The following is a 24,643-nucleotide window of genomic DNA, read 5'->3' as shown; positions in this document are numbered from 1 at the left end:
CTTTGTCTGAGTGTTCGGTGGCTGGGAGGTGGGCGCCTCAGCTCCCGTGCTGTTCCCCCTGAAAATATCCCCCAGGACCCCCAAGAGGGCAGAGGCACGCCACCAGGCTGGCCACCAGCCAGGGCCAGGAGCCTTAGAAATATCATCACTTCAGTTCTGAGGAGGCAGACTAGAGGTCTGGAGTCCAGGGCTGGCCTGGGATACGCGACACCGCGTTCCAAAACAAAAGGGGGGCTGGAGAGATGGCACAGTGCTCTTGCAGGGGACCTGAGCTCCCAGGACCCCTGCTGGGTGGCTCACAGCCCCTGGCCGGGGAGGTGAAATACTCAGGTATTTCGAAGTCTGTGGCACAGGCTCCTGCGCTCACATACACATACGTGCTCACATGTGATTTCAGAGGATAATAAATCTGTGTAGCCTTGGCTAGCCTGGATAAAAAAGCCAACCGACCAACCAACCAAAAGCCCTGATGTTTCTGCCTGCACTGTGTGCTGAGGTCAGTCCTCTCTTTCCACTGTGGGGGTGCCACTGGGGCTGTCAGGCTGGCAGTGAACGCCTGTGCGGCCATCTTGCCTGCCCCAGTTACCAGGTTAAGATCTTTCTTTTGTGGCCTGGAGAGACGGCTCAGAGATTTAAGAGCACTGGTTCCAGAGGTCCTGAGTTCAGTTCACGACAACCACATGGTGGCTCACAGCCATCTATAGTGAGATCTGCTGCCCTCTTCTGAGGTCCAGACAACACTGTATACACAATAAAAAAATCTTTAAAAAATTTTTTTCATTTGCGCATTGTCTGCATGACAGCGTGTATGTGCTCACGGAGGCCAGGAGATGGCGCTGAGTTCCCCAGGGACAGTGGACACCTGGACACCTGTGGCTTAAGCAGCGACCTGTGTGCTGGGGATGGAATTCAGGTCTCCAACGCTTCCAGAGTCCCTGCCTGCCCAGTTATCTCTCCAGCCTCCTATCTCCTTGCTCCTATCTTCTTTCCCACCTCCATTCTCCCATGAACCCTTTTTTCACACAGCCCCCTCCCCGCTCGGCACCAGGCGCCTGCCACCTCAGCTCGGTCTCCGGCCTGAGGCCTACCTTTCTGCAGACCCCTGCCCTGCGGCGCTGGCTCGGTGGGACTGCCGGTCAGATCCAGACCCACCGTCTTCTCGGGGACTGCTGGGTCCCTCGGGATCGGGAGCAGCAGCCCTCCCACACCGCAGCCAGGCGGGCCCAGCTCCCGGGCCTCCCGTGAGCCAGCCAGCTGGGTCCCTCTTTTTCCCTAGACCCGAACCTCCTACGGATGGTAAAGACCAGGCCCATGCTTGAGGATGGTTTTGTTTATTTTTTATTTTTTTTTTTAAAAAAAGCCCCTAAACTCTACGGCTTCAAGGAAGCGCCAGAGAAACATAAGTTCATTTCTGTACACGTTGTAAAGCAAGAACTCGGCTCCCGAGACCTGGCCCTCCCGTGGGACCGCCTCTCTGCTGCCCCGGGGCAGGGCGTTAAGGCGATTCTGTCCCGTGGGTGGGTCCCGCACGCAGGGACACCAGTCATGGCCGCCCTGGCTCCTGAGGGCCAGACCAGTCCCCGTGCGGAGACCTTCCCACGCTCCGCCCCGGCTTTGGTGCAGCGGTAGCGCCCGCGCCTCCCCTTTGGTGGCTAAGGCCTCGTGGCCTCTCCGTGTGACACCCACGCCCCGGGCCTGCCCCGCTCGAGAAAACGGCCTTTGGATCGAGGGGGCAAGCTGTACTTTATGAGCTAACTGGGCGCAGCAGGGACGGCGCGGTGCTTCTCTCCTGGTTTAAATAGTTAATGCTCTCCAAGGGGACGGTGAGACACGGGTGTAGAGATTTCCGCCCAAGTCCTGTGTGAAGGAAGCGACCCCAAGTCCCGGAAGATGGTGCCTGCACGTGGGCCAAGGAGCCCCACGCCACCCAGGACACTGCAACCTTCCTGGACACCCGCCTGGGATCCTGGACGCACCCACCCTCACTTGTGTCGCTGAAGCGATTTTCTCTTTCTCCTCTTGAAGAAGCAGCAGCACCTGCAGGGGCAACAAGGGCGGTGACAGGGGGCAACAAGGGCGGTGACGGGGGGGCGGGGCAAGGTGCGGAATGGTGACGGGTGCGTGGTGCCCAGCACGGTACCACCGTGGGCCTTACTTGGTTTCATCCGCCACCTCCACCTCTGCGGGGGCCGCGATGGGGGCGTTGGAGTGGCCCGCGGTGGGGTCGTCCGTGTTCAGCTCTCCGTTGGTGGAGTTCAGCGCCTGGAAGGGCGGGGCCGATCAGGCCAGCTCTGCCAGCTGGGTCACGGCCCTCCGTCCCTCCGGGCCGCACCCCTAGGTCTGGCTCTCACCTGGTTCTTGTTGTGGGGCGGGGCTTTGTCGCGATGTGGTGGCTGGGTGGGCAGGTCAGCGTGGACCGTGCCGATGGGCGTTGGCTGCGGGAGCGTTTGTCAGGACGGGATGGAGCGGCAGGCGTCGCTGCAGCCCCAGGACAGTTCCTGACCCGCGCCCAGGCCCAGCCGCCCCTCCCTGCGGAGAGGCCGGCCCACCCCACCTCACCTCCTGCGGGGCCCTACCTCACCTGCGGGCCGGGAGGCCCCTGCACCCCACCCATCACCTGGGATCTCCGCCTGCGCCCTCCCGGCTCCCAGTGTGGAGCGGGTCGGCGTGCCCATCCAGTGCGGGGCGTGACTCCGGGGCGCCCACCCGGTGGACCCCGCCCGGGGCTCCACCCTCACACCCCTCCGGCGCTGAGTGCTGACGGGTGCTCCCACATCACCTCCACGTACCAGGGGCTTCCCGGCCCAGTCGTACTCGTAGTCAAACACATAGCCGCTGCGGTCGAAGAGGTCGGTGAACAGCTTCCTCAGGTAGTCGTAGTCCGGCTTCTCGAAGAAGTCCAGGCGCCGCACGTAGCGCAAGTACGTGGCCATCTCCTCTGCGCAAGAGGAGGACGGGGACGCGGTCACCCGGGGGAGCCCGGCGGGGGGGGGGGAGGAGGGGAAAGGAGCGGGGCGGGCTGGGGGTGGGTGGGCTGGGGGGCGGGGCCTCCTCACCCGGGAAGCTCTCGCACAGCACCTCGATGGGCGTGGCGCGCTTGGTGTCCCCGATCTTCTGGTAGCGTTCCTTCAGCGTGTCGGCCTGCGGGAGCGGCCCGTGAGCGCCGGCCCGCGCCCACGCCGCCCCGCCCCCGGGAGGCCCCGCCCACCTTGAGCCCCTGCCAGGGCAGACTGCCTCGCAGGAAGTACATGAACATGTGGCCCAGCGCCTCCAGGTCGTCCCGGCGGCTCTGCTCTGCGGGGGACAGCACGGCTCGGGCTCAGCCGCCGCCCAGCCCCCGCCCCCGCCCCCGCCCGCCGGCCCCGCCCCGCCCCCGCCGCTCACCCTTGCCCAGGTGCGTGTTGATGCTCATGTAGCGCGCCGTGCCCGTCAGGCTCTTGTGCTCGCGGTAGGGGATGTGCTTCTTGGTCTCGGGGTCGATGTACTCCTTGGCCAGCCCGAAGTCGATGATGTGGATGGAGTGCTGCCGCTTGCTGCCCGGCCGCCCGACCAGGAAGTTCTCGGGCTTCACATCGCGGTAGATGAGGCTCTTGGTGTGCACGTACTCCATGCGCGAGATCTGGGGGGGTGGGACCGGGTCAGCGGGCGGGCGCCGGCACCCAGGCCCCGCCCCCGCCCAGGCCCCGCCCCGCCCCGCACCAGCTGGATGGCGATCATGAGCACCGTCTTCAGCGTGAAGGTGCGGTCACACAGGTCGAACAGGTCCTCCAGGCTGGGCCCCAGCAGCTCCAGCACCATGGCGTTATACTTCCCGCACGGGCCGAAGTAGTAGACCTGAGGGACACCTTCTGCGAGAGAAGCACGCGAGCTGGAGCCCCTGCCCGCTCCGGAAGGGCAGCCCGCCCCCGGGGCGCGCCTCACCTGCTGTGCTGAGCTGCTTGTAGAAGCGGTACTCCAAGTGCAGCTGCGGGGCCCGGGACTTGATGGGCTCCTGCGGGACAAGGCACTATTAGCTAGGCCCTCTCCCCAGGCCTGGGGCGCACAGCGGGGCGTGGGGGGCACACTCACCAGCTTGATAGCCACGTACTCATTTGTATACAGGTTCTTTCCTGGGGAGGCAACAGGGGCCATCAGGGCTCGGGACTAGGGAGCCACTCCACCCAGAACCCAGGGCCGCACTCTCCAGGGAAGGCTGTCAGAGCTGCTCCCGCCGCCCAGGAATCCCTGCACCGCACCTCGCTCCTTGCATGCAGTCATGGGGAGATGCCTCCCTTGGGCCCAGCGGGTCCTGACAGAGCCCCTCAATTGGACGCAGCCCCACAAAAGCACACATAGTACCCAGATAGCTGGCTGAGGCCCCCATGCTGCCGATCCCGTCCTGGTGAATCCCGCAGCAGGCTCAGCCTGTCAGTCAGCCTCTCCTGCCCTCTCCTGCTGGGGGGTCACATCTGCTGTCCTGGTGTCCCTTACACCTGCCTCTCAGTATGCTGTGTTTACCTCAGCATCCCTAGTCACAAAGGCCACCCCAGGGCCACACCCCAGTGTTTTGCACCTGCCACTCCTGCAGGGCAAACATGCTCCAAACCTAGTGGCCCTGCACACAGCGGCAGGCAGAGCCACTGGGCTGGGTTCCCTGGCCAGGCTGTCTACAACTGCCTCAGCGGCTGTGGCGCCTCCGTCGCCGCCCAAGAGCTGATTCCCCAGCCACCCAGCAGGGCTGCTCCGTCCCTGCTTTCTTCCTGGAAGACTCCATCACAGCACCAGTCACGCCGAGAGTGCACTGCTTGTGTCGCACTGATGGTGATGGCCTCCTGTCTCCTGTGATCCACCAGACCATGCCAGGCTGTGGAAGGTGAGGCAGCTCAGTTTCTTCCAGGAGGCAGCTTGGGGTCGGGTCCTGTTCACCATGGGCACCCGTCACCCGGAAGGTATTTCAGCTCTCCTGGGTGAGCAGCCAATAGCTGTGCCTTGCCGGCTTGCTGTGCTAGGCCAGCTGTTCTCTGTGAGGGTCTGTTCAGGTCCCTGCCCACTTCTCCCCGGACTGTGTCTCTATGGAGCCGTGGCTCACGCGTGCCTGCCTGTGAGCAGGGGTCTCCAGCTTTAACCACCGCAGGCGCCCTCTCTTCTAAGCCATTTCCCCAGGGGCTCTGCTGAAAATAGCTTCCGCTGATCCGGCCCTGCTCTTCTGCTGGCCTGCCCGGCCCTGAGCAAGTCCTTGGGAGGGCCCAGGTTCCCCGTGCGTGTGACAGGCACTGGATGTTTTGGTGGACATCAGGTCACACAGGCTGTGGAGCATGGACATTCTAGCCCACAGTGAGCAAGGGTGACCCTCCTCTGTGAGACAGCATGCCTGGAGGCCAGCCACGGTGGCTCAGGGCAGAGCACTTGGCATGTATGCTGACAACAGGGTTCAAGCCCCCAGAACCCACAGGGAGGCAGAAGAAGAGAAATGAGACTCCCAAAGTTGCCCCTGACACCCACAGGGGTGTGTGAATGTCTATTCCTCAAATATACACAGTAATACTTTCTCTTAAATGTGTGTGTGGGGTGTCTGGGGAGATGGCTCAGCGGCTAGGAGCACTGGCTGCTGTTCCAGAGGATCTGGGTTCAGTTCCCGGCACCCACATGGGGACTCACAACAGTCCCTAACTGCATGCAGTGACATACATGGGACAAAACGCCCATATACATCTAACAGTAGGTGTGGGCGCAAGCAGGCATGGCGGAGCACGCTTGATCCCGGCACACGGGAGGCAGAGGCAGGCGGATCTGAGTTCTGGCTACCTCCGTCTACACAGTGTGTCCCAGGAGGGCCAGGGCTACACGGTGGGGCTCTTTGCGGGAAGGGGGCACCCAGAAAGGGATAGAATATGGCCCCATAATAATGAGGAAGAAAGTTGCACAGACGTAAGGGCTTCGATTCTCCCAATTTAATGAACAAATATAACGCTACAGATCCAAAGAGCTCAGTGGACCCAGGCCAGACAGACAGACTTCGGAGTAAGGAAGGCATGTGGCGGGGCAGGTGTGTGTGTGTGAGGGCTCAGGCAGGGAGGCAGCTCATACTCACCCTAACTTGGCGGGGGAGGGGGAGGGAGACAGGCCCAGGCTGACCTGCACTTAGGAAGATCCCCTGCCTCAGCATGCTTAGCTCAGAGCTGGACTGCAACCCTGGGAGCACACATGGCCACTGAGCCACCTTGCTCAGACTCCAGCAGGGAGGGGCGGGCCCTGCACTCCCACAAAGGTCAAGGTGTGCAAGCTGTCGACACAGGCTCCACCCCCAGCAGCGACAACAGGGAGCAGCCAGCACCTCACACAGCATCTTACTACACACGGGCCCTGCACAGGGCCTAGCGGAAACCCTTTCAGGGCACACGCATCCCACCCAAGCCTCTGCAGCCTTAATCTGTACCTGAAACTCCCTGAGGACAGGACCCCTCTAAAGTGTTGCTGGCCACAAGCACATGCGCACACGTTCATGCCTGCCCGTGTGCATGAGCCTCTGTTCAGGTTTTTTTTTTTTCTTTCTTCCTGTTCTTAAGTTTTTTGAGACAGGTGTAGCCCGGCTATCCTGGAACTCAGAAATCTGCCTGCCTCTGCCTCCCCAGTGATGGGATTAAAGGGGTGTGTGGCCGCTGCTGGCTTCAAGGCTGCAGTTTGGCATCTCCACAGTGGAGGAACCATCTTTCGGCTGGGCCTCAGAAGCCAGCTGAAGCTGGTGGCTGCAGGCAGAGGCTCAGGCCTGAGGCCACAGAGCACAGAGATGCAGAGGCTCTGCACCACAATGGGGTCCTGTGCGCGCCTTGAGCAGGCCAGTGAGTGCAACGACCAACAAGCTCATGCCACAGCTGTCCCCTCGGTGGCCAGACTCAGTCCTCCCTATCAACTGTTGCTCCTCACTGACCCAACCCTGGGTCTGGGGTGGAGAGTGACAGCTCTAGTAAAGCCCTCTCGGACTCCCAGTGGCCAGTGTGTTCCTGGCAACACTTCCCTGGCCTAGTACTCCAGGCGCGGTCAGGGGACCTGACGTAGCAGGTGGATGAGCTTTTACACACAGGTCCTCATGGCCTGCACAGACAGGGCCAGACACTTAGGGGTCCCTTGGCCTCCCGGGCACTCAGGGGCTCGTGCCTGTCCGCCAAGACTGCCACAATGGACACCCAAGGTCCAAGCAGCCAAAGGCTGCGCAACAGACACAAGCCATTGGACAGCCAGAGGGGAGCACGCTGTGGCCTCACTGTGCAGCCTCTTCCCCTGCAGAGCGCCCAACACGGCCAGGGCTCCTCCTCCCTCCTGAAGGCCCCAGCCAAGTACGGAAGACAATGCATGCAGGACTCACCTAGGCGAAGCTCTCCGAAGTTCCCACAGCCTATCTTCTTGCCGACTCGAAAGTTGGGGCCCACCATCAAGACCCCTGAGCTGGTCCCCGTACTGCGGACGCCGTGGTTGCTCCGGTTCGCGCCGGTCTTGGACATTCTCCGGCCCTCCTCCAACTCCCCCTTCCCTCCTTTCTTGTCAAAATCCATAAGTTTGTGGTACCCTGGCCTCTCCACGGTGACTCTGCCGTGAGATCCGAGTGCGAAACCTGAGCTCGCGCCCGGCCTAGTACACCATTGCGCCCGGTGGCTCCCGGCTAGTGACACCAAGGTGTGCTTGCGGGCCTGGCTGCGGCGCTCATCTTGGTGGCCTCAGGGTCGCTTGCAGGGAGAGAAGACATTCTGCCAACAGATCCCTCCGCCTTAAATCTTGTGGCGCCCAGCTGTGAAGAAAGAGGCACAGGTCAGAGGACAGACTGTGGATATGCCCCTTCCTGGTGGGCTGGCTCACAAAGATCTCTGACGGTCTGAGTAAGACTGCCAACATCCTGCCTGGGAAGGCCATCTGCTCACAGGAAGACCCTGTGAGACACACATGCCCTGCCGGCTCCAGCAGAGGTCGCAGCAAAGGCCACCATGCTGTGAGGGGAGGGGAGGCTGATACAGTTTGAGGCTGGGGTGGGTAGCTTGGGTGGGAAGGCCATCATCAAGTGGCAGAGGACACGTGGAAGGCTAGAGCCGGGAGGGGACATCCAGGTCCAGGGGAAGAGGTGACCACAGATCCGCCCACACCAGGGCAGCCAAGACAAGGAAAGTGGCAGAGAAAACAGTGCCCACAAGGGGACAGGAGCTACACCTGACCTAAGTCAGCAGGTGAAGAGATCCGGCCATGCAGACAGCCAGGACACGCAGGTGCATGGCATGTAAACTGGGTAAACAAGGTGTACTTGGTAGGGCCCAGGTGCTGAGTGTCCACCCCTCCATCCTGGGCTGGCCAGGCCAACCACACAGAAGGGCACGGCCAGCTGTACAAGAGCCCAAGAATGGGCAGACAGATGGGAGACAGACGGAAGCCTGTCTCCAGGCTCTGACCTCTGCAGGAGCAGGGGTTACATGAAGGGAGGTGGCCTGGGCTCTGAGGCACTGGCCATAGCTGGGGTCATGTTTGTCTTGTGACCAGAACAGCCAAAGCGTCACACAGTGCAGGGTCCCATGAAAGCTAGGCAGAGAACACAGCCCTACCTCTCAAAGAAGGCGAGACCTCAGGTACCAGAGGCCACGGTGGGTCTCCCACACTTGTGCATTCCATGGCCTGCCAACCTCAAGCCTACAGGAACCACAACGGCCTGGACGCAGCCAACACCCAGTACAGCACCAGAAGCCGTGGCACTGTTGTGACCCCACTACCCAACTATACAGATTTGGTGCTCTGATCTGCACTCTGGTGTTGTATGTGGCCAAGCCATGGTTTTGTGTGCAGAAGTCCATGCATACAGGTCTTCCTGAATAGGTCTCAGGAGTCCTCCTGTCCCTGACTCCTTGGCACCGGCAACCACATACTTTTATTGACTAATATGAGACAGGGTCTGGCTGGCCTACGGCTCACTGTGTAGACCAGGCTGCCCTCGACCTCCCAGAGATCTGCCTGCCTCTGCCTCCTGAATGCTGTATGAAGGTGTGGCTGCCACACCTGCTTTTTATATAGGTGCTGCCGTCTCCAGCCCAGGTCTCCACGCTTTCAAGGCAAGCACTTTAGCAATGGAAGTTGGGTTTTGTTATGTATCTGTGGGGGTTTTGTTTTTGAGACAAGCTCCTAGTCTACAGCCTAGGTTAGTCTTGAACTCTCAGCCACCTTCCTGCCTCAGAGACCTGAGTTCACACGTATATGCTGCTACAGTCAGGCACGAAAGGGAATTCTCTTCCCCTGGGCCACGTGTGATGTGTGTACTCTTGGGGCACATTTGGATGGGCTGCCAGGCTGCTTCCCAGCTCAGCCTTGCAGCACCCCAATTCCCAGGCACTGGCAAGGCACTTGGGTCCCTCATCCTCCCAGCACCAGTCTGGGTGGCTCGTATGTTTGCTTGCTGACTGCTTTCACGTGCTGCTCCGCTGGGCTGCAGCCAGCAGCCGGTCTGCTGCGGTGAGCGAGCAAAGCACAGCACAGGATGCCGCACCATCCCAGCGTTCACTGATGGTCCCACACTCCGGCTCTCCTGCTGGGGTCTAAGGGAACCCTGGGCGGTCAGCCTGGCTCCCCAGTGGAACAGTCCAATCTCCTTAAGCATAAACAGTGAGACTCTCCTCAAGGTAAAGGGGACTCCTGGAAAAGCCCAGGCGGCCTGGGAGTGCTTCCAGCTCAGATTCACACTGCAGGGGCCCTGACCCTCAGGGTACATGTTCCACGGGCTACCAACATGCACCCCACTCAGGACACCCTCAAAAGCTACAGCCCAGCACCCTGGGACAAGATAGCCAACCTGAGGTCCCACCTCTCCCCACCATGGACATCATGGGGAGGGGCTCCTGGCAGCTCTGCAGAGATCTCCTCACTGGGACACGGAGTACCAGCACTGGAGGAGGAAGGCATGCCCGGAAGGCTGACGATGTGGGCTGCCAGTGCCGTGGGCCTCGAGGATGATGAGACAGGCATAGATTAGGGCCTGCTCCAGGACCCGAGTGCCTCCAGGGGCTGGTGTGGAGGCGGGAGACTGGCAGAGGCTGCACCGGGGCCAGGATGAGGGCTATGCAGCAAAGCATCTGCCCCTCACTCTTGCCTAGCAAGGGACACCTCTGGGCAGGCGTCACAGAAAGCTTCCTCTAGAGCCTCTGTGTCACAAACGTCCATGGTGGGATTCCCTTCTCATTGGGAAGCGCTCACAGGGCTGCAGCTGCGGCTCGGCTGGCAGTGCTCCACCAAGCATGCAGGTTATCTTCAACACATAAGCCAAATGACACCGACCCCCCCCCATCATCTCAACATGCAGGAGGTGGAGGCAGAAGGATCAGGAGTTCAAGGCCAGTCTAGGCTACATGAAACCCTTTCTCACAGGGAAGACTGAAGATTGCCTATGACAAATCTGATGACCCATGTCTCATCCTTGGGATCTACATGGTGGAAGGAGATAAATGACCCCACAAGTTGTCCCGAGACCCTCATACACATGGGGCTCACACTCCCCCTAAACGTGCTAGTTTCAAAAACTGCATGCACACGGGCACAAGAAGCACCCTCGGGGCTAGTCCCCTGGCCCCAGCACTCCTGCATCTGCCTCCAGACAGATGTCCCCAGGGCTCTAGGCTCAGCTCAGGGTGAGGAACTCAAATGCAGGTGAGGGTCATTCACAGGTAGTCAAGGGTGTGCAGGAAGCCAGCCCTTCCAAGCACTGATGTCCTGCTACAGAGCTGTGCACACCTCAAGTACCCAGCCAGGACACCATCGATGGACCCCTGTGACCACAGCCTGGGGAGTCAGGTGTGGACCCTGCTCCCACAATGCTCAATGTCCCCAAGTGCACCCCTCTCCCCCGCAACCTACAAGTAAAGAGGCTTCCCTGGGATCCAGGGGGTGGAGGGGCTGGGCGAGGCAGGTGGCATCAGCACCCAGAGCGTGGACACCTTGCTGTGTCGGATGCCAGGTCCAGTATAGAGAAGTCCATGGCAGGAGAGAGGAGCCTCCACTATCACACATGGGCATGGGGCAGAGGTCATGAGGGGCAGAAGAGCCCGAGGCTCCAACAGAAAGTACCTAGATGGTGCTGGATCCCAGAGGGGACTGCCCTCTCCTCTGTGGAAGACAGGGATGGCCCACCGTTTCTTCCTCAGCCTGGCTGGCTGGCTGCAAAGCTGTGACCTACAAAGCTGCCCATCACCACACTCGAGGTGAGTGACTCAATGCCCTGGCTGTGTGTGCACCTATGTGTGTGGATCAAGATCCAGATGGCACACATACACAGACATACACACACTGCCATCGCCAGCAGCAACAGCTAGCACATGCTCTGTTGTGTGGGAGCTCAGGCCAGCTAGGATGTACACAGTGGGAATGGGGCAGCTGCAGGGCTGGGCAGGAGGGATGGCAGAAGAGGGGGCAGAGGAAGGCAGGCTGGAAGAGGAAGCAGGCCCCTCTACACTTTTGTGCCTTTGACCCATGGCCTTCCTGGGCCAGTAAGTTTGCTGCCCATGTCCTGAGTGGACACGGCAGCCAGATAAGATCAGAGAGCCAGCTGTCCATCTGCTGTCCCACGGACCCTACAGGACTGCTGGGGACACAATGGCCACTGCCTAGCTTATGTCAGCTCCATGGGGCCAGGGGAGGTGGCTAGGTGAAGGACATAAAAGCTGGCCTGAGGATACCACGGCTGCTCCACACTCACAGAAGAGCCACAGACAAGGGTATGTGGCAGTCAGCGGTGCCCAAGAATATGTAGATCACAGGAAACCCGTCACTTCAACATGGAGGGCCAGTGGGACAGATGACCTTAGCGCCAAGCAGCTGCGCTGTCCCAGGCACACCTGACTATGTGTGGAGTGACCTGAGACCCCGGAGAAGAGGAGACGCCACTAGCCCTGGCCCTGGTTGAAGCCTGGAACTATAAAGAGGCTGTGGAAGGAAGGCAGGGCTCCCTGGCCTGACCCAAGAGGCCCAGAACCCGATTTTTCACCCAAATCAGGCTTTTCCCCAGATGGTGAGCCCAGGCCTGGGGAAATGCTGGGCTGGCCTGGGCAAGGCTAGGCTAGCTACAGGGTGCTTACTGCTCAGGGAGCTGGCTGACAGCAGGCTGAACTCCCACCAGAGACACACAGCCCTCCTTGCAAGGCCCCAGCACGCACCTGCCCTGTTCTTTTTGGGGTCCCCCATCTTGCTGGGGACCTGGCTGCTCCTCTGCTGGAGGCCCCCAAGCCCCTCTCTGCATCTCCACTCAGTGATGTCACAGTCCCTGCCTGACGTCACTGGCAGTTCCTAGGCTAGACCAGGCACCCACCTTAGGGGACAAGCAGGGACAGCACCTGCCATGGGAGCCCTGCAGTGAGCGAGGCTCTGAGCTGCAGCCTCAGAGCTGCACCTGAATGGAGAGCCAGCAGGGATCTCTTCCCCCGTTCCTTGTACACCCAGGCTGTGGCACACCACGACTCCCAGGACTGAGAATCTTGGGAGATGGCTGGAGAAGTTTGGGGTGCAAGCCAAAACCGGAAAGAAGCCTGATCAACAAGGGGTTGGTGCCGCCTGGCCAGCGGGCGGCTGGGCATTAAGTTAGGGTCTGCTGACTAGAAGAGGGACGCACCCATCCCAGGAGGCTGCTGGCCCAGGCCAAGGGGAGCCCTGAGACTCCTGCCCACACAAGATGGCTTCCCCTGCCCCTTGCCATGAATCACCGTCACCAGAGGCGCAGGCAGAGTGGCTGGGGACGAGGTGGAAGCGGCATGGCAGTGGGCTCGGCTGGGAAGGGCAGTGGGGTCCCCTGTACGGTAGTACAGGGGCTTGCTGTTCTGCTTGGACCTCACCAACGGCTGAAGCACAGCTCCGCAAGACCTGAGACTGTGCTGTGTGGCAGTGAGGGTCAGCAGACCCGCACTCGGCCACAGCGGCTGCAGAGCGCTCAAGCACACTACCTCAGCTAGGACAGCACCAACAGAGCCGGCACACGGAAGCTGCAGCCCAGAACCCTGACACCGGGGCACACAGGACGGGAGACGGGAGGTGACGGGCCTCTGAACAGCAAGGGCTACCACCCTGCTCTCTGCCTCCGATGTCCAGACATCTCCACAGCATGAACTACAAAAAGGAGCCGGGCTGAAGGTGAAACCAGGCGGGGAGTTCTCAAGCCTCACTTACCACTCACCAGTCAAAACTGAACGCCCGCCACAACAGAGCAAATGGCGTCCCCCTGGGAGCCCAGCTTCCGCGACTGAGGACCTCGGCCCCTCCGCACTCGTGTGGATTGCCAAGAGAACACAGAGACTCTTGGGATCCATGGGCTCTCCTGACCCAGGTCTCAGCGAGGGTAACTGTTCCTAGGAGAAATGTGTCTGAGGACACGGGGTGGCCATTACCACTAGGGGAGACCCAGCAAGGCGTGAGTAAAGGCCGTGGGTCCTGCTCACCAACCACAGGGCCTAGGGTGGAGCCGGGCAAAGCGCTCGGTCTCAGGGCTGTAGAAAGGCAGGAAAGCTGGCATCACTGAGCACACGAAAACGGACATGGCCAGGCGCAGGCGCTGCCCAGGGCCGACTGTGGGGTGCTATCTGTGCTTTCCACCGCACAAGCCATGGACAGGAGCACCAGCAGTGCCCGTGGGGCTCCGAGAACTCAGCCACAGGTCCCAACTCAGCAGCGTACGGTGGAGAGAAGGGGAATCCTCCACTGGCAATTCCGGAAATGTCACCAGTAATGGTCACCAAAAACTGACAGTTGGTTATGTTTTTGAAACAGAGTCTATGTAGCCCAGGCTGGCCTTCAACTTGCAGGGTGCCTCAGTCTCCAAGCACTGGAATTACAGGCACGAGCCAAGGTAGACTCCTGCGCCAGGGGCTGGTGTCAAGGGCGGAGTGTCTTCCTGGGCAGCTCTCCACCTTATCTTGGGGCTGTGTCTCAGTGTGCCCCACCCGGCATCTAACGGGTGCTGGGAGACCTGAGCTTGGGGCAGGGCTTTGCCCACTGTCTTCCCCGGCACTTCTACCCTGGTCCTGAACCCCCACCCCCTGCCTCCCTGCCCTAATGTGGGGAAGATAGGTAGAAGCCACCGTACTTGGTCTTAACATTTTAGTAACAGTACACTGGGCAGGGGGGAGAAGCCCTGTACACTCTTACACAGGTGAAGGTGACCACGAACCTTAACTCTGCGGAGACACCTGTCCAGGAGGCGCCTCAAAGCCTGGTTGTTAGCACTGCCTACCACTGTCAGTGTGCAGAGGGCCCAGCGCACACATGCAGTCGCCACTGGATAGAGGCCAGTGCTGGGCGAAGTACAGGCTCCCGGCACCGGGGAAAGGCAGAGTGGGCCCCACCCAGGCCGCACCTCTTCTCAGGGGCCCAATTCAACAGCCAAGGGCAGCATGCAGATTGCCCAGGAGTCCACAGGGGTGTGCCCCCACAGGAAGCACAAGCCTTAGCGAGTGGGAGAGGACAGGCCAGCACCTGGGGCTGCACACTGCCTGCCAGCCCTGTGGGTCCCAGTGCCTGGGCAGCTGCAGACCCGGGGCTCCTGGCCCAGCCTGCACGGTGGTCCTGCTTTTGATGCCCCCCCCCCCCCAATCTGCAGACACACCTGACAACGTACAGGCCTAAGCTAGGGCTGACTTTAGCTGCCCCAGGAATGCCCCCATCTTTCCCACTCTAACCCCAGGAGAATATACACAGACCAAAAGCCCAGGAGCCAAGGAACTGAAGGCCATCCTTAGATACATGGAGGCCAGCCTAGGCTACTCCAGTAGTAGCCTTACAGCAGAGTCAAGGACAGTTTCACTGGATGTGGTGCCACAAACCTATGTCCCAGCATTCAGGAAGCTGAGGCAGACATGAGCTGAGCGTAGGATCAGCCAGGACTACACTATACCAGGAGTTCAGGACAGCCTGGCTACAGAGTTGCAATGGGTCTCACAAAACAAAAAAGGGCTGCCGAGATGGCTCAGTGGGCCCTTAAGGCACTGTCGTCCACAAGCCTCACAACCCAAGTTTGACCCCTGGAAACAGCATCAATGTGAAAGAAGGCCACCATGGTCTATACAGCAAGCTCCAGGACAGCCAGGGCTACACAGAGACCCGTGCATCAAAAAACAAACCCAAGTACCTAAGTGCAAGAGAAGCTGCCCTCTGACCTCGCAGACACCAAGTGGCATGTGCTCTACAGCCATGTGCACACCTGAGATACAAGACCCCCCATCAAAACAGTCAGGCACAGCAACCCCAGCACTGAGAGGGAAGTAGGAGGATCAGGTGTTCAAGATCATCCTAATCCACCTGAGACCTTGTCTCAAAAACCTAAAATAAAAACAGCAAGATGGGTTTCTTCCCACGTGGCTCCAACTAGGTGTGGCATGCCCTGGAGGGTCTCTAGGGAGTCAGTAATCGGCACCCTGGCTGGAGAATCACACCTCTGGGCCTTGCCAGGCTAGCGTTCTTTTGTCCCAGGTTTGTGCCCTGCTGTCACAGGTCTTCACAGGCCCTTGTGGACACCCTTGTTCCTGGCTTTCGCTGCACTCAGTGTGAGGCTGCATGCTGCCACTGGACCCTGGCTGGTGTTAGAGGCTCTAAAAGATCTGTCATTTAACAGGATGTGACCTCAATCTGTCTTGGCCTGGTGGCGCTGAGCTGTCCGAGGGGCAAGGGTTGTAGCAAGGCCAGAGCAATACAAAGGCCTGCTCCAGGGGAGGAATGGCCCCTTGGCCACTGGATTCTTTCAGAGAGGACAGGTGGCCACTCACAACACCTAGCCTCTAATGGGAGCACCGACCCAGGGTGCAGCCTGGCATCACCCAGTCCCCACAATGTCACTGGGCGCTAGGGGCTTCCGTGAGGACTGGGGACCAGTGTCTGTTTGGGCTCCCAGGAGGCCTCATGGGGCAGTAGGCACAAACATGGGGCGAGAGACGACACATGGGCACATCTGACAGCTGCAGGTCCCTGCCACCTGGCTCTCTGCCACCTGTTCCAGGTGTCCTGTGCTCCCTCAGCCTAGGACACAGTCTCCTGTGACAGGGCAGTGTGGGGGACAGAGCACAGAGGGAAGGGATTCGTAGGGTCTGATAGTCCAACATCCCTGAACACCTGGGATCTGGTCCCACCCAAGTGTCAGCAGCCAGAGGCCGTCTCCTCAGCTGACCAGGAGGCCACCCACACTCCACAGACTTCTGCATTCCAGTAGCCAGAACTCCTGCTGGAGTTCCCGACCCCAAACCTTGAAGTCAAGCCCCTGCTGTGCCCACAGTGTGACTGACAACTCTTGGGAACCAGGATGGGGACAACCTTGACTGAGGTCCCTACATAAATAAGTACTACTGTTCAGTCTCTGGAAGTAACAGAGGTGATGAGGCGTGGATAGGACAGCAAAGAAACGGTGCGTCCTCCCAATCCCACAGGGCCACACAAGGTGGGTTTTCTCAGGGCATAGCCAACATCTCTGTGAGTCTCATGCCTAGGGCTGCGCCAGCTCTGACCAACAGGCTCTCAGACACAGACTTCCTGGGGCGCTGGCTGGCAAGCTGATGTCCTGCCTACAAGGACAAGGCTTGGGTCCAGCGGGAGCATGGCCACCAAGCCGGTAGATGGCAGATGTATGGGGGAGCCTGGATGAAGCCCCGGCCACTTCCCCACTGTGACCCAGGCCCAGGACTCTGTGGTTAAAGCCTCCTTCTGTAGTCCAGATTATAAAAAAGCCACTGGCCTGTCCCATGCCATCATGACACCAAAGGCCACACTACACGTGGCACTTTACCACAGCAGGGCCCTACAGTCCTGCTTCTCCTCACCTCTCACCTGGCCTAGCACACAGCCAAGGGCAGGCCGCATCATCCCCAGCCCCTTGTAGAAAGTATACTGGCTATTGCTTGCTGGTGGAAGGGGCCTGGGGTGGCTCTGTGTGGACCCTAGTGCAGGAGGGTGCACACACAGAATAAACACCGCCTCTCCTGCAGCACAGCGTCTGTCCTGTCTGGGTGTGCGGATACCATCCTCAGCCTGTGTCCCGGTCAAGCACCCCTCACCCCTCAGCTCCCCACGGACACCGAGTAGCCCTCCCCTGCATCTGTCTGGCATGCCACATGTTTGACTCACAAATGGGCATGCTGCATCCCCAAAGCCGGGATGGGCGTGTGGAAGCAGTTCAATCACCAAGAACCTCACCTGCATCCTTCTGCTGCACAACTACTCTATGATTAAGGAGGAGGAATCACAGGTAATTCAGACATTAATTCCACACCCTGGTGGACAGCGCTGGAGGCCTGGCCTCTAGAACATGCTTGGAGCCCACAGTAACCATGCCATGTGAAGTCAAAACAGACAGAGGCCACATCTCTGAGCAGGCCCAGCGATACACGAGGCATGCTCAAAGCAGCCCTGCTGGTGACACGGGCATACAGATACCAGACCTCAGCCCATTTGCCCAAAGCGGGCCCTGGAGCCTTGGCCAGCTTCAGAACCCCGGTATATGGCCCTCCCTGGGGGTCCTCAGCTCTCTTGCTCAGTCCCTCAGGGCCCCTTCCACTGACTCCCAGGGACTCTCCAGGCCTCCGGCTTTGTGGGGACGGTGGGGACTGAAGAGTGTCTGTCCAGCCTAGAGACTTATGGCAGGCACTGTGTGCCTGTGATCTCCTCGAGAGCCCACCAGCCAGCTCCACACCGCTCCGGTGGAAAGACAACTGCAGAGACCATCCTTCTCTACACCCAAAGCAAGCCCTCAGGACAGGCGAGGAGTCCAGACATAGTGTGTCCCCCCACACCTGACTGGCTCAGCACAGTCCCTGTGGGCAGCTGGCATTTCTCCAATACCAACAAGGCCTTGGTGCCTTCCACCCATCAGCAACCAGAGTCCCCAGGCCACAGACAACCACCGAGGCTACCTGACAAAGACCCCATCAGCCCTGAGGGATAGGCTGGGTGAGCAGACTGCAACCCACAGAGGACACAAACACATCTCCCGGCCTCCACCTACACACCACCCAGACTGCTTCCTGAAAACTGCCATCCGGAGGCCAAGATGAAAACCAGCTGCCCCCAACCCAGAAGCCCAGGACGACACAGAAGAGCCCTCCCTGCAGGCATTCTCAGCGTTCCTGTCTTATTGAAAAGTCACCCGTGGACAAAGTTGCGGCAGAGACGGACAGGCAGGGGATCCAGCTGCCTGCTCAGACATCTCACCCCTCCTGCCTTGATCCGTGTGTTTCCGGAAAACAAAGCCGGTGGCCAGAGCGGAAGGGGGAGGGCCCAGGCAGCTGGGCCCAGAGTTCCCAAGCAGCTCCCTGCAACAGGTCCCCCCAACGCCTACACAGGACCCTCTGTGCCTGTCCCCAAGCCCCCAGCTCTTCTCTCCCAACAAACCATCAGGACTACAAACAGTGCAGAGTGAACATCAGGGAGAAGGGCAGGGAGTGCGGAGGAACAAGGAGCAGGGCCCAGAAGGGAGGAGGCCCAGGTGGACGGGTCTGCGGACAAGAAAGGGACACAGCGAGACACGGAGAAAACCGCGGGGGTTGCAGGTGGGGCTTAACACCTGGGAAGGAGGTACAGGAAATTGAGAGGACAGAGCGCAGGCACACGGATGAGGTCAGAGTGTGAGGGAACAGAGGCAGAATGAGGAGTCCCGGGAAGAGGGTGACCGGAAGTGCGGGCGCCTGGAAAACAGTAAACACGGTAACTTAGGGCTCTGAGAGCCACCTCAGAGGTGGAGTCAAAGAGTGAGGGATACTGAGGCAGGGTGACCGGAAGTGGGGGTAGCGTGGTGCGGAGCACCAATCGGGAACCACAGGGTGGGACGATGCTCGCCCTGGTGCGGAGATGGGGTCAACCGGGGTCAGTGAGGGTCACGGGGTCGCGGCGCGGCGGGAGTGGGGCGCGGCCGGTCGTGCGCGCGCAACATTACCTGCGCCCCGCCTGGGGCCCGCGGGCGGCGGCGGCCGAGCTCAGCAGCGCGGCGTCCCCCGCTCCGGGCCCCGCGCACGTTCGCGCTCCGGCTCGGGCCCCCGATCCGGCTCCCGCGCTGCCGGGGCCGGCCTCGGCATGTTCGGCGGAGAGGGCCGGGCTCCGCCGCTCCGCCGCGCCCGCTCCGCGGAGCCCCCGCGCGCCTTACGCCGACAGCGTCGGCCAGCGGGGGGGCGGCGGCCTGAGCGCACTACTGCGCAGGCGCGACCAGGCCGCTAGAGGCGTGCGCGTTGCTGCGTCACAGCGCAGGGCGTGGCCTTGAGGCGGGGAACGTGGCTTTACGACACTGTAGGCATGGTATCTGAGGAGGGCGCTGAGCTTTACGACTCTCAGAGCTGTGGCTTGGAGGCGAGCGCGGGGCTTTACGACATTGTGAGGGCGTGGCTTGAAGGTGGGCGCGGAACTTTAGCCACAAGGTAGGGGAGTGGCCATGAGGTAGGGGGAGCGCTTTACGACGGGTTGGGGGCGTGGCCTAGTGATAGGGCGGAGCTTTACCACACTAGTGCGTAGGTTGGAGGCAGAAGCCGAGCGTTACCCTAACGCAGGGGCGTGGCCGAGTAGCGGTCACGCCGTTTTGCGACGGCGCCTTGGGTAAGAGGCCGCCGCGCTTTGTGGACAAGCCGAGGCCGGCCCCGTGCGGGTCCGAGGGACGCCAGAGCCTGGTGGCTGCGAGAGCGTACCTGGTCTGCGAATAGGGCCAGCAGCCCCACCCTGTGGGGGCGGGGTTCGGGAATCCGCCGGGCTTCGCCCTCTCGTTCCCATGGAGACGCGTGGCGGTCTCCCGGGCGCCAACCCACAGCGTTGTCTGTGACGTCACTGTCTCGCCATCCGACGTCACGGTGGGCGGTGCGGAGGGGCGTGGCTGGGGTTGGCGCTGGACTCGAAAGTTGCGTCTATAAAGGAAAATAGGACCCTCAAATTAATGGTGCGCCCCGCAGCAGCGAGTAGATCTTGGTGAGCGGCACGCGGGTCAGTCAGGGCTGTCCGTCTTGGTGTTATTTATTTTTTCCGAGACAGGGTTTCTCTGTGTAGCCCTGGCCGTCCTGGACTCGCTTTGTAGACCAGGCTGGCCTCGAACTCACAGTGATCCGCATGCCTCAGCCTCCCTGAGTGCTGGGATCACAGGCGTGCAGCACCACGCCCGGTTTAGGTGTCAGTTCTTAAGACTTTATTTTGGTGATTTATTTTGTTGTAGACATGCTGTGTTGCTCAGGCTACCCCACCTCTTAGGAATCCCTCCTGCCTCAACTTTCCAAGTGCTAGAATGACAGGCACAACCCATGACCCCTTGGTGTTTGTCTTCATCCTTTTGCATGGTGATACGCCCGGGCGCCAGAGCCTCTGGGGTCCCAATCCCTCAGCAGGTCAGCTGGGGCCAAAAGGCAGGTGCCCTGCCAGCCTCCTGCGCCAAGCTCAGGCTTCGCTTCCAGTTGGCACTAGATTGGGGCAGCTTTCAGAGTGCTTGTTCATTGCTGGGAGAACAAAGCAGGGAGGGGAAGCTTGCTGGGCAGGGTCCCTGTGTGACTCCTGGAAGCACACTGGCCCCACGAATCCCGTTTCCTCCCCAAAGTAGATATTTGTTCATTTGAAGGCCACAAATCTCACAAATCCTCAGAGCCTCCAAGACTAAAAACGGTGAACTACCTAGGGAGTCCTCAGTCGTGGGGGAGGGGATCCAAGTTTCAGATGATGTCATGGGGGGGTAAAGTGCCTGGGGACAGTGGTTGCCTTGGCCAGATAGCCCCTGGGAAGGCCAGACCCGACATGCCCAGATCCCAGCTTCTCCACGGTGACCCTGCGTCACTCTGGGCTTACAAGAAATCACAGGAGGTGAATAAGGTGTCCACCGGGAAGGCTGAGTCCAGCTTTTTGTGACACAGTCCTGAAGTCGCAGACTGTAGAGAGGTCCAAGCCGCAGCCCCCTTCTCCCTTCCCGCCTCAGCACGATTCTCTCCCGAGCTGAGCTGCGATAGTCTGTTCTGGGAGCCAGCGCAGGAGTGTGCACACAGTAGGCGCTCAGCCTATGTGCAGTAACTGCTTGAAGGGATGACTGAATGAACACAGCCCTCACAGATGGTGGAGAAGTCGGGCTTTTCCTTTTTAGACATCCTGACCCTGACTTCGTCCCTCTACTCCTCAGGAACTCTGCCTGGAAAGGCTAGGCGATGGCCTTTATCCCTTAAACCAGTGAGTGGCTTGTGGAGTTGAAAGTATGCAGGAATTAAGGCTGAGTTAGAGCCCTTCCAGGCAGCAGCTAGGTGACTGGACCAATCACTTAACTTCTCTGGGCCTCAGTACTATCTTCCTATAACTTTAGGTTAATGGCATGGCCTATGGATGGTGGGAATCCAAGAATGAGTGAAATGCTGCTGGCTGCCTTCCCAGCTAGGTGCTAGGGGCTGTGCTTGGCACTTCAGCAGAGCTTTGGCCAGCGCCAGGCCACCCGCTGCAGGCGGAGGAGTCTCGGGTCCCTTCTTACCTAAGGCCCCTTCCGTGTTCTGATACTGACCTGTGTGTGGTACAGTGGACTCCTCCGCACCCCCACCCTGTTTCCAATGTCAGCTACAGTGCAGGATCCCCAACTCACATCACTTTCAGGGCTACAGCTCAGGGGGCTCTGAGCCCAGGCCCAGTGGAGAAGGGAGGAGTGTTGTTGTTGCTCTGTGTTGGCCTGCCTTCCTGATGGGGTGGGAAGGTGTCCGGACCACTCACATCTCACAGGGCCGCAAATGTGAGGCCCAGCTAAGAGGGCTGGGAAGGTGCCCCGGCTCTGAGGTGGGACAGTGTCCCAAGGGTATTCTAGGACACTGGATAGGACATGGGAGCCCAGGAACCTCACAGCTCTGAGAGGAGGCCTCCCAGGGGAAGACTGCCCCAAGCCCTGAGGAGCCTAGGAGGGCAGGTGGGAGCACAAAGGCCCAGTAGGGCCTGAAGACACGGCAAGGTAGCTCCCGGTGCAATGGCCCAGTAGGAAGGGTCGCAATAGCCCTCGTGGGCCTGAGGGAACTTCAAGGGTTGCAGCAACAGTGGTGAAGAGGGCCAACCGTAGCCTGAAGACTTGGGGGTAGGGAGTCTGGACACTCAAGGGTCACTTCCTCAGACTGGGGAAATGTTTACACTGACCAGAATGGGAAGCCTACCTAACTGTCGATGGTGGAGGAGTGCTGAGCTAAGCCAGAAGGTGAGTCTGCCACAGGCTAACAGGAGAGAGAGAGGATCCGAGAGCAGCTCAGACCAGGGAGGGAGCAAGAACCGTGACACCACTGTGAAGCTGCGAGGACCAACGAACCGGGTGGTGGTAGGAAAGAAGGGGACCGCCAAAGGGTGAAGTTCTGGGGCTCTGGGCTCGTGGACCCTAGGACCACCCAGCTTACCTGATTGGTCCAGAGGGATCCAATCAGCTTCTCCCCTGGGAATTTTGCACCTTGCCCCCTTCTGATTTGCCCACTACGAGCCAATCAGATCCTCCGCTGGGACCTGTGCTGGAAGGAGTGTCTACTCAAGCTGGGGCCTGAGAGGGTGCACAGACACCTGTAATCCCAGTAACTCAGGAGGAGGCTAGCCTGGGCTACAGAGGCTGTGTCAAAAATGAAAGAAAGAAAAAAAGGCAAAAGAGACAATGAACTTCTGCTAAGCATGTTTGGATGCAACTTGGGGCAAACGGCCAGCTCAGACTAACTTATCTGAAATTCTGGAATGTTTTCCCTTTTCCTCCTCCTCATGTTTTTAAAAAAGATTTATTTACTGTGTATCCAATGTTCTGCCTGCATGTACACCTACACGCCCGAAGAGGGCACCAGATCTCACTACAGATGGTTGTAAGCCACCATGTGGTTGATGGGACTTGAACTCAGGACCTCTAGAAGAGCAGCCAGGGCTCCTGACCTCAGGCATCTCTCCAGCCCTCCTCATTTTGTTTGGATTTTGTTTTGTTTTGATTGGTTTGGTTAATTATTTTGAGACTCGGTAGGTCCTCACTAGGCGGCTCTAACCGGGACGGGGACGCTGTAGCCCAGGGTGATCTTTGGAGAGCAGGTAAGACACTGCCACGCTCACCGTATGTTGGAATAGTTAAAAATCGTGTGTGCGTGCTCGTGCCACAGCACGTGTGAAGGTCAGGGGCCAATGTGGTGGAGCCAGGTCCCCTCCACCTTCATGTGGGGGCTGGGTATTGAACTCGGGTTGCTAGCTACTGTGGTACACATCTTTACCTCTGAGCCATCCCTCCAAGCCAAGAATTTTTTGTTTGTTTTTGAGACAGGGCCTCACTGTGTAGCCCAGGCTGACTGAAACTGACTATGCTGTCCCGGAGCTCACAGAAATCCTCCTGCCTCCTCCCATGTACTAGGAGTAAAGGGGTGTGTATGCACCGCCCTGCCTGGCAGGATTTTCTTTCTTTTTTTAAATGTATTTAATTTTATTCTTTGTGCACTGGTATGAAGGTGTCAGAATCCATGGAACTGGAGACAGTTGTGAGCCACCGTGTGGCTGCTGGGAATTCAACCAGGGTCCTCTGGAAGAGCAGCCAGTGCTGTTAACCTCTGAGGTATCACTCTAGCACTCTAGCGCCAGCACCCAAGATTTTTTGTTTATTTTGTTTGTTTGTTTGTTTGTTTCCTAAGACAGGATTTCTGTCCTAGATTCACTTAAAAAATATTTATTTATTTATACATATGAGCACTTTATTTGCATGTATGCCTGCATGACAGAAGAGATCAGATCCCATTGTAGGTGGTTGTGAGCCGCCATGTAGTTGCTGGGAATTGAGAACTCAGCACCTCTGGAAGAGCAGACAGTGCTCCTGACCGCTGAGCCATCTCTCCAGACCTGGACTCACTCTGTAGACCAGGCTGGCCTCAAACTCACAGAGATCCACCTGCCTCTGCCCCCAAGAGTGCTGGGATTCCAGGTGTGCTCCAAGATTTTTTTAAGACAGGATCTCATGTAGTCCAAGCTGGCTTCAAGCCCCACATGTAGCAGAGGGTGTCCTTGAACGACTATCCACTTCTGAGTATTGGGTGCTGGGCGAGCATCACCCACTTAGCCCCAGCCCAGACCGGGGTTGTAATGTCTGCACTGAAAAAGGCCCAGCACAGCAGGCAACTTAGTCACTGGCCCCTGGTGAGCTGCCAGGAGGCGACAGGAGCCCGACGACATCCCGTCCCCAGCAAGGAGCGAGAGGACCCAGCAGGCGAGGGCTGCCCACGCCCTGCGCTGGCTTTCTCGGCGGGTGGCTCTGGTTACAGATGGCTTCCTCACCCGGAGTGGCAGGGTGCCCAGTCTTGACCGCCAGCCATGGTAGCGTCTCTCTGAGTGACAGGACAGTCTGGGTCATCTAGCAGGAACCAGCCTTGGAAGACACACGCTGCTGTTTGGGTGTTGCTCTGGGGACTAGAGGCGGAGCTAATCCCCAGGTCGCACGCTGTGGGAGCCAGAGGTGCTGTCCTGTCGGGGCTCACCCTGTCTCGGGATGTGCCTGTAGGTGTCTTTCAGTGAACTGGCAGGCCTCAGCCTCATCGGTAAAAAGCTGAGTTGGAACTGAGCTGCCACGTGGTTTCCTCTTTGCCACCTTTCTGCCCTACATATAGGAGGGAAACCACCACAGACACATTGACGTGATGCCTGCTCCATGCTGAGAAGAGCGTATCTCTAACTGCCTAGATTAGTGATGCCTGAATGGAGGAAGGGCAAC

At 59.4% G+C, this 24,643-nt stretch overlaps 1 protein-coding gene across 4 annotated transcripts; it reads right to left on the bottom strand.

Moving 5' to 3' along the window:
* Window positions 1-1,314: 1,314 nt before the first annotated feature.
* Window positions 1,315-19,121, bottom strand: Csnk1g2 (casein kinase 1 gamma 2). Of its 4 annotated transcripts, XR_002476835.2 has the most exons (13): window positions 18,893-19,121; window positions 7,343-7,762; window positions 4,069-4,109; window positions 3,922-3,991; window positions 3,700-3,848; window positions 3,385-3,619; window positions 3,209-3,294; window positions 3,057-3,141; window positions 2,790-2,938; window positions 2,352-2,478; window positions 2,156-2,262; window positions 1,981-2,037; window positions 1,315-1,857 (listed from the first exon to the last, which is right to left on the bottom strand). XR_002476835.2 is itself a non-coding variant. In XM_021648870.2 (12 exons), the coding sequence occupies exons 2-12, from the start codon at window positions 7,527-7,529 to the stop codon at window positions 1,983-1,985; spliced, it is 1,245 nt and encodes a 414-aa protein (XP_021504545.1). In that variant the 5' UTR covers window positions 7,530-7,762; window positions 18,893-19,118; the 3' UTR covers window positions 1,315-1,982. The 4 variants fall into 4 exon arrangements, 3 of the variants coding, with proteins under 3 accessions (XP_021504545.1, XP_021504544.1, XP_060227115.1); XM_021648870.2 differs by having other exon boundaries at window positions 1,315-2,037; window positions 2,352-2,435; window positions 3,700-3,845; window positions 18,893-19,118; XM_021648869.2 differs by having other exon boundaries at window positions 1,315-2,037; window positions 2,352-2,435; window positions 18,893-19,117.
* Window positions 19,122-24,643: the final 5,522 nt, after the last annotated feature.

This window comes from Meriones unguiculatus, chromosome 17, assembly GCF_030254825.1.
Source record: "Meriones unguiculatus strain TT.TT164.6M chromosome 17, Bangor_MerUng_6.1, whole genome shotgun sequence".
Lineage (NCBI taxonomy): Eukaryota > Metazoa > Chordata > Mammalia > Rodentia > Muridae > Meriones > Meriones unguiculatus.
The sequence above is the reverse complement of the archived record's forward strand: the minus strand, read 5'-3'. Positions and strand labels throughout refer to the sequence as shown.

Coding starts and splice junctions, on each gene's coding strand:
- Csnk1g2 (XM_021648869.2), bottom strand. CDS start 7,529: ATGGATTTTGACAAGAAAGGAGGGAAGGGGGAGTTGGAGGAGGGCCGG. Junction 4,110..7,342: donor CTTCGGAGAGCTTCGCCTAG/GTGAGTCCTGCA, acceptor TTGCCTCCCCAG/GAAAGAACCTGTATACAAAT. Junction 2,263..2,351: donor CGCCCCACAACAAGAACCAG/GTGAGAGCCAGA, acceptor CCGCCCTTCCAG/GCGCTGAACTCCACCAACGG.